General features: G+C 38.7%; 1 protein-coding gene across 2 annotated transcripts in view; it reads left to right on the top strand.

The window, feature by feature from the left end:
* The window catches only part of ccnjl (cyclin J like), a 21166-nt gene extending 15808 nt beyond the window's left edge, over positions 1 to 5358 (top strand). For both annotated transcript variants that reach the window (XM_015401090.1, XM_015401082.1), the window contains exon 6: positions 3166 to 5358. In XM_015401090.1, coding sequence (XP_015256576.1) covers positions 3166 to 3697 — 532 coding nt within the window. In that variant the 3' untranslated portion in view covers positions 3698 to 5358. The remainder of the gene's footprint in view (positions 1 to 3165) is intronic.
* The last annotated feature ends 3638 nt before the right edge of the window (positions 5359 to 8996 follow it).

The following is an 8996-nucleotide window of genomic DNA, read 5'->3' as shown; positions in this document are numbered from 1 at the left end:
AACATCCCGCTGCTCTGACTGCAGCGCTGAGAGGGACTCCTGCGGGAGAACGGGGTTGGTGTGGGGGAGGCGCCCCACGGCAGAGTAGGAACGATACATGCTTTCACGTAAGAGTCTCCAGAAGCCGCCAGTGACACCGTAAAAAGTCGCCAGATTTGTTGCTAGTTGCTTTTTTGAAAAATTGTCGCTGGAGGGGTCTGAAAAGTCGCTGAGTTGGCAACACTGCACCTGCAGCGCTGGCTCGCTCTGCCGTATTTTTTCTTCTTCTTCCCCCGCTTCAGTCAAGTGGATGTGATGATGGCAGCGGTGGATGACGCATTAATCGCGCGACACAACTAATCGATGATGAAATTCGTTGCCAACGCTTTTTAAAAGTCGATTTTTATTGATTTTATCGATTCGTTGTTGCAGCCCTAGTTCTGAGTTTCCCTTTTTTTCTCCAGCTTAGTTAATTTTGTTTTAGTGGCTGCAAAATGCTGCTACACTTATAAATTAACCTATTAAATTAACCAGTAAGATCCACATATGATGGTGTAACAGCATATAGAGATAGATACAGTTTGTTTTCATAATGTTTTACATTTTCTCTTGTTAATTGTTTTAAAGTTAGCCTTTCCATGACGATAGCTGCATTATTTGTTGGTCCATTTTCTATAACAAAGACTGTCTATATGGAGGAGAGAGTCAGATATTTTAAGTTCAGCAAGATTGTAAGTTACTAAACTAGTTTTAAACTGGTGCTCATCCATTTGAGTTAATTTATGTAAAACTGATATTTGAAACAAATGTCTGATAATCTTTGTTTGAAAAATTGCTCAAGATTAGTTCTCGTTAGATCTGAGGTTGCCAAAATAACCAATACCTTGACATAATCAGTGAAGACCAACTATATTTTCTAAAGATTCTCCTTTTCATTAAAACTAAGGTTAGCTTCACCTGACCACAATGGCACTGGCAGTTATAAAGAATGCATACATTTTTGAGGATACCGCCTGCTGATGAGTTGATGAGGGCAAAAATATGATATATTATAATAAGTTACATAAAATTGCTATTGTTACTATTTTCCATTAAAGCTTTGGGGAAGTCCCCTCACCTCCTATTCCCTCAAAATGGTTTGGCCACCAACAGCTTCTTTAAAGTTTATTATTTACGTGGATAAAAGAAATGAGGCTGTGCTGCAGGTAGAGACAGGAAAATCCTGGGCTTGAATTTCTCCCTCAGCAGCGGCTCAATCACTTTCATGTAGAAAAAGTTTCCCGTTCTCACCTGCAAACAGCCCTCTCTCTGTGCAGGCTGTCATCAGCGTTTGTTAGTGCTGTAATGACTAAGAAACTCAGCAGTTTCTGTCATGGACCTGTTGGGTATTTTTGCCAGATGAAGTTATAATTAGGAGTGATTCAATAGGTGTTGTTAAAGGGCTGCACTGTTTCCAATTTGCTCTAGACTGATGTGAACTGCTGTGAACTACCAGGGGCGTTCACAGCTTTACCTACAGGATCTGGGCTGAATGCTAGCGGAATGAAAAGATCCTGCTGTAGAACCCCAACTGCTTAAGAGACGTTTTAACATTCACGTTTTTGTGCTCAAGATATAATTAGGGTTAGTTGCGACTGGAGCAGGTATGGAAAAGCCAAAAGTGCCATGAATTTAGTACATTAAAAAGCTGCAATATTTCTATTTGTAAGTGTAAACATTTCAGCTGTACTGATGATGCATGCAAACAAATTTATCCTAATTAAGTAATACATAATTTTGTTTAATTATTAGATCCACATTTCTACATTATGGCTCAGTAATCAATTAATCTCTTGCTTTACATATCAAAATCTTTATTGCTACTTGAAAGTTAGTCATTATGGTTTATATTTTTAGGGTTAACTGCAGCTGACGTTTATTTGTTCTCATGTAAGCAGGCAAAAAGAGTACTTAAAATTGTCAATGGGGCCCATATCCTGGCAGTAAAGGTTGTCAGTGTGACCTTTCAGGGATGGCCAAAAAAAACAGCAAACCTCTTTATTGACAAATCAAAGACAAAAGAGGGGTTTGGAGTAATGTTCTCCATAAGGGAAATAATCAAGAAAAAAACTAAATGCTGACTGGTGTGGCGTTCTCCCCAGCATATTTCAGCTTAGTAGTCCCTTATTTTTTAAAACTGTCCCTGCTACGCTGGAATTAAGGCTGCTAAACTAATTTTATGAGCATATCAGCCCTTTGACTGACTTCTGACCCCCTCCCCTGTGCTCTGTCCAGCACGTTTTACCACAAACCCTGGTTACACTGACATTTTAAAAATTATACTTAAATAAGGCCGATACATTGACTTTTGACCATAAGAAAGACGTATGCTTGAACCAGATCCATGTAACCCTGTATTTATTTAATTGTTGTTTAGTTTTTTTGTTTTTATTTCAGTCAGTTTCATTTCTTTATGGCATGATAACTCGACTAAGATTGTTTGTTGACCGATGTTTTCATGGATTCAATTTTGATTTCAGCTCATTTCAGCGTGTTCTAATGCTTTAAATTTAAACCCTTATTATGTAGCTCTGGCTGAATATTTAGGACCGTAGTCCTGTTGAAGGGGAAATTTGCCATAATGTCAAGTATTTTCCAAGATTGTTATGATTTCAGTTCCATTCATCTTCATATCATCTCTTTACTGTTGATCCTGGAGAAACAACGAGTCCTGGATTTTCTCTTGGTTTCTTTCAACAATAGTTTTCCTCCTCCCTTGAAAATTTTTGCTCTTTCAAATGCATTGCACAGTGGGCCTCTTGGCTGCAGTTTCTGGCTGGCCCATCAGTTTAGGTGGATAGAAAATATCTTGGTACTACAACAGGTCTGCCCAAGCTGCTCTTTGCATTATTAGATGCTGAACTGAATGTTGCTTTGTCAGATATTTTTATATAAAACACAATATTATAATATTTGATGTGGTCTGATGGCTGTTTGGTGCATTATATTTAGTTGTAGCAGTAAAAATGTAATGCCAGTTTTCAGTTTTTCATTTGGAAAATAAATATCTTTGATCATTTTGCCTCTTATACACAATCATACGCTGCTGTGTGTTTTAGTATACTGCTCTATAAAATGACAAAATGACTTTCTTCATGGAAACAGCGTCACTGACTAATTTTTCCCTGTTTCTTGTGCTAATGACAGGGCCCATGACAACGATGTGAAGGAGGCCAATAAAACCAAATCCACCCCTCCCCACCGGCCTTCCTCTCTGCAGTCACAACCTCCGACTTCTCACCTCTCTCCAATATCTGCCATCCAGAGACCCGCCTCGTCTTCCTCTTCCTCCTCCTCCACCTCCTCCACGCCACAGTTGCTTTTCCAGCCAGACAGCTTCTCGCACCTCTCTCAGCATTCCCCATCTCTGTCCCAGCTCCAAGCACTAGCTGACTCTCAGGCTTTGGGCTCAGTGGTAAACATGTCTCAGGACTTCCTTCAGAGCCACAGGATGGGGCTCCTAGCCGGGCCCCCATCCATCACTGCTGGGGGAGCTTTCCCCTCCTACCCAAGCCTAACCGCTGGTCTTCAGCCTGGGGCCCGTGCTTTGCCTCTTCAGAGCCCCATATCTGTGCAGATGGCCCTCGCTGCAGAGCCACGGCACTGTCTGAGCATGGCTTACAGCGGGGGCTACCTCGGGGCTCATCACACGTTCACAGCCGGCTGCTTTGACAGGTGACGCCAGGAGACGGAGAGGGAGCACAAACCCATACGGGAGTCCACCAGAATGCTTCCGTCCCACTTTCCCACCCCGAAATACCCATTTACAGACCTCCTCTCCCTCTCCGTCAGCACAGCAACACCTTCAGCCACCCCAGCTTCCCCGCCGCTCTCCCACAGACGCCTAAAACGTAAGCAGAGGGCCAAAGGCAAGACAGACCCAGTGGAAGTCATCACGCTGACATGACGAACGCTCCGCTGCCTCGAGTGGAACCCTGAGGTGCTGCAGAAATCTTTCCACCATATTCTGAACTGGCTTTATACATGTGTGTTATTATAAGACTGTCATCACTGTGAATGAGATGAAAGCAGCAGTGTGATCAAACACCCACCTCATTCAGTGTCTGCTCTCAGTTGTGCGTGATAGCGGAGCCAATTTTAGAAGTGCACAGAACACAACGTTTCTGTGGTGAATGCGTCTTGCTGCTCAATGTTTTTATTTTTCTTCTAATCCCAAAAATGTAACATTTTATAAGAAATCTGGCTAATTATATTTTTATGTAAGCTGACATTTGACTAAAGATATCCCGAAGTAAATGGAGGCATAAAATGGTTGTAAATGCCTTTGAAGATATTTTTATTCCTCTCTCATAAATCAGCTAACATTTGATGTAAAGAGCTGAAAGGCTTCTCTCATACTTCCCACCAACATAAGACCTCAGAGGAGACCAAGAACTTGTTGTTCTGTGCACAGCAGGTGACATGGATTGGCTCGAAAAGGCCTGCTGTTTTCACTCTTTCTCATTCTCTCATTCTCCCAAAGTTGAGCCTTCACACATGCAGGTTTAAATGTGGCTCTCCTGCAAGCTTTCCTCATACCGAAGTTTTCATTTCTTTAACACAAACTGATGTGACTGGACCAGCCTGGCGATGATGATGATGATGATGCGGAGGTTTGTTGTATTGTACATATGAAATGCTGCTGCCTTCTTAAGAACTGTTGGTTCTGTCTGTGTTTATGATGTTTACATGAACCACTATCAGGGACTTTATCAAGATTACTTGAATATGATGCCATTGAAACATTGTTATAGCTTTTATTTATAACTTTTTTTTATTCTCTTGTTGCGTTTGGTGTAGTTTAGCTTTTTAAACCAGCGTAGAAATCCAACATTTAATAAACGAGTGTAGTTTTCTTTTTCTGTATGTTCAGGCTCAGGTTTTAAGGCTGAAGCTGCCTTTTTTTAATCGTCTCTCCTTTTTGGGCTTTAAAGTGGGTGCTACTGTAGCATCTACCCCCCCACCCCTTTATCACTGGATTATATTACTTGTTTCTGACTCACTAAATGCGTTAGCTGCATAAAGGGAAAGGAAAAAGTTTTGTAGCGTCTGGTTTCACATTTAAACATCTGCAGGCAGTCATCTGTAATTGCTTCCCAAATTTGTAAAGCTGCAATCCTCCATCTTCCACTTCCTGTTGAAGCGTAAACACATTCCTAGCTTCCCAGAGTTGATCTCGAGGGTTGACCACCGGTCACCACGCTGGAACTTCACGTGTTTTAGGGCTCTATTTGGTCTAAATTAGGACTTCAGTTGTGAATTATTTTCTCAAAGAATCATGAAATATAATATACTGGAAATGGAACCTAAATAATAATTACCGGTACCTGTAGAAATATGAATTAAAAGATAGTTATAGATAATTTCAAAACAACTTTTAAAGTTTAAAAAGACAGGAATGTTCAATTTTTGATTCTTTTGTGCTAATGACAGCTAGCCTTTTCTGTTACTGTACAAACCCTGAGGAAACGGTACCAACTTCATAGGCAAATTGAAATAACTGTAAAATGTTGACATATTGTTGACAATTAATGTTAAATTTGACTTTTCTTGAAGTGAGGCTTCCTGAATTTCCTACTGAACATTGTTTCCCCCACAGATTGTGAAGATATTTGTTGTTGAAATGACCTGAATTAGCTAAATCAGCGTCCGTCTTACTAGCTGCTAGCTTTTCACCAGTGTCTTTTTTTTTAAGTTACAGCACTATGATTTAGCAAATCAACATGAGCTCTTCCTTCATAAGAAGCGGAAGTGACTTGATAAACACTAAACTAATAAATCAATTGAGGTGTGTGTATAGGGTAATGTGCTGTGTGTATAATACAAATGGTTAAACATTCATTAAAAACATAAAGTAACATTTATTTGGCACAAGGTGAAGCAATCAGACCCGTTTGTTTCCATAAACGCTTATTCAGGGTGAAAAGACAGCAGATAGAACCACATTGCATTTTGTTTTCTGATCAAAAAGTCAAAATCCCTTCTCTGACTAAGGGGATGGTTGCTGATAACTTCCTAGAAACTCTTTACATATCTTAATTTATTATGTCTTCTACTAATATGGGTGGAAAAGTAAACATTTCAATTAAAATCCAGCAAATCTGGATGCTAATTGAACTATTTCAGTTTACTTTGGAGGATTGCTGATTGCTTGTTTTGGAGGCTCTAAAAGTTAGGGGGAAAAAAACAAAGAATCAAACTATCTGAATATTTAATGTTTTGGCTTTAAAGGTAAATGCACAGTTTGTTGTAGACACAGCTTTACACGGATTTCTGCAAGTTGAAGCTCCTGAAACATTCAGTAGCTGAAACAACCTGCTTCAGTTGGTGTGTTTATTCCAATTTACTGGAAAGCTATTTTTTTCCTGTCTTAAATGAATTCAACTCTGTTCTTTATGTTTTCTTCTTTGTGTACCATTTTGTTATATTTTATACATTCCATATATTTGAACTATGGTTTAATTTTATTATTTCTGCTGTTGATGTAAACTAGATTAGTAGTTAGTTTTGTTTGCAACTTGTCATTGAGGTGTCAAAAGGTGCAATAAGTTGTCTTTGGGTTTTTGCAGACCACAGCCATCACTGACTGATGCGTACCACTGGTTCAACGCTATTAACTTATTTTGTTTCTAATTAAATGTGTCATTTAACTTGATCTCCACTATAGGGTTCTGAACAGTTAACGTGTTGCATATTGCAGCTACATGCTAAGAGTGATAAATATTACGTAATACTCTGAGCTTTGACTGTTTAAATGTTTTTTTGTTACCTGTCTTGACCATGAAAAGTGCTCATGTCACTCACCTCACAAGACAACGTGTGTTCTTCTTTGTAACAGTGATGAAATGACACCACAGACATTTATTTTTTTATTTCTTTATAACAACTTGTAGTCTTGGTTTATCTGACACTGAATGATGAAACATTTTTATTATTGTGCCACAGTGAAATAAACCCACATTTGTGTTGATTTTTGAGATGTTTCCTATCTCTTGAATAATTTAATCAAAGTGACTGTAATGTTCATGAAAATTAGGATTTTAATGTGAAGTTAAATCAAATCTTGCTATTTCTGTAGTATCTAAGCGTTTATAATGCCTCCTCTAGTGAAGTGTATAAATCCGTAACATTGAAATAAGAATTTACTTCCATTAGTCTATTCTAATACTGTAAAAATAAAGGGAAATCACAGTACCTAAACATAAACAACAATCTGTGATTGTTAGTAGATAAACCTTTTGTGAATTGGACAGCATTTATTCATCTATTCTTCTGTCTGGTGAACTATTTTTTCGACCTTATGTTTTATCAAACATTTTTCATTTAATTCAATTCAGAAATGCTTCATTGACCCCAAAGGGAAATAAAAATTTGTAGAAACTTGGTTAATTTTAACAAGTTATTGTAGATGTTGATAGCTGTAGCCAGAAAGGATCTTCTGTGGTGCTCTATCTTGGACTGGATCTCTGCCACTAACAGCTGCTGAGTCATCCAAGTATTTTTTGAGATGAAAGGACTCTGTCTTTTACTGGAATCTGTCTTTTACTGGAAGTCTGAGGTGCACAGAGTTAAAAAGTAATGGTGAGAGAACCGTTCCCTGTGGTGTTTCTGTGCCTCTGACTACCTCATTAGACAGCTGACCTTTCACTCTCAAAAACTTGTCTGTGTATCAGGTAATGGATCTAGGTCTCCACCTGAGTCTTCTGTTTTCTTCTGAAAGAATAGATAAGACTAAAGGAGAAATCAAGAATTCAATTCTAAAAGTGTTTTTTGCCTTGTCGAAAACACTCGCCCTCTCTACTTTAAAAAGAAAATGCACATGCACAACGCTGTACCCGCTTCCGAGAGGGAACACATATTAAACGCGTGCAAGAGCATGCAGAGCCCATTTTATAATGTAATAACTGCGCAATTTAAAAGTTGGTGCTTGCATCACACATACAAGCTTACTTACCAAAAGAGGATTTGCTATTTTTCAACTATGTCAGACTCTCCACCGGTAAGTGAAAAATTTGGGACGAGCATTAAGTACGGCCTTATGTAAACATATCACCAGAATGATTGACAATTATGAGGACCACTTATCTTGATGATCCACCCGGAAAAAGAACATCCTCCACTATACCTTTAATATTCATTTCATTGATTCTGGAAAATTGAATCTAACAAGATTATTATGGTGGATAAAATGCTTATTTTTTTACTTTTTGTCAAAAGTAAATTTTGTATTACTCATTAGTATTTATTGCCATTTAAAGTGGTTAAATTAAGGAGCCATATATCACCTGTACATAATTAGAGCATCATTACCAAGCATTTCGAGAGAGGATTTTCCCTGTTTAAACCTCAGACATTCAGGATGGGGTGCTTCTGATTGTTGAAGTAAGAGTGAACACCATGGTGACATATTAAGAGCAGTTTAAGGCCTTCAGAATGAAGATTGCAGCTTTAAAGAAACTAGGAAAAAGAGCAGGACTAATTTTTTCTTTCAACCATAATTCAATTATTTGGATACCAGAACATATGAGAAATGTTTGTTCCAAATCAAATAAGACATCCCAGGAAAGGAACAACTATAAGGCTCTCTAACTGAGAACCTTTGAGATCATCGGACAGATTTCAGTGGAGGAAAGGTAAATATGGGTCTTCATCCAGCCTGCTGACTAATGGCGTAGAAATAAACCAATGGGCCATATTTTACCCCATAATTATAAAAAGTTAGGATTTGCTGTTGAAAAGTTTTTTTTTTTTCACTCTACAATTTGGTTCCCTTTTCAGCAGATGGCGCCCCAGGCAGCTGCTTGTGTCGCAAAGCCAGACCCTTCTTGGTATGTTACCTAGGTGCATGAACTTTCCCTCTCATTTCTGAAATTGGATCAGAGCCAGTTGTTTCATTCACCATTGATGAGTGAAATGATTAATTCCTGAGATGTATTCATCCCCAGACTTCTAACAAAGTCATCATTCAGCCCCTAATC

The sequence above is a fragment of the Cyprinodon variegatus genome, unplaced genomic scaffold, assembly GCF_000732505.1.
Source record: "Cyprinodon variegatus isolate N-32 unplaced genomic scaffold, C_variegatus-1.0 Scaffold31, whole genome shotgun sequence".
Lineage (NCBI taxonomy): Eukaryota > Metazoa > Chordata > Actinopteri > Cyprinodontiformes > Cyprinodontidae > Cyprinodon > Cyprinodon variegatus.
Note: the sequence above shows the minus strand (reverse complement) of the source record. Positions and strands in the feature narration are given on the sequence as shown.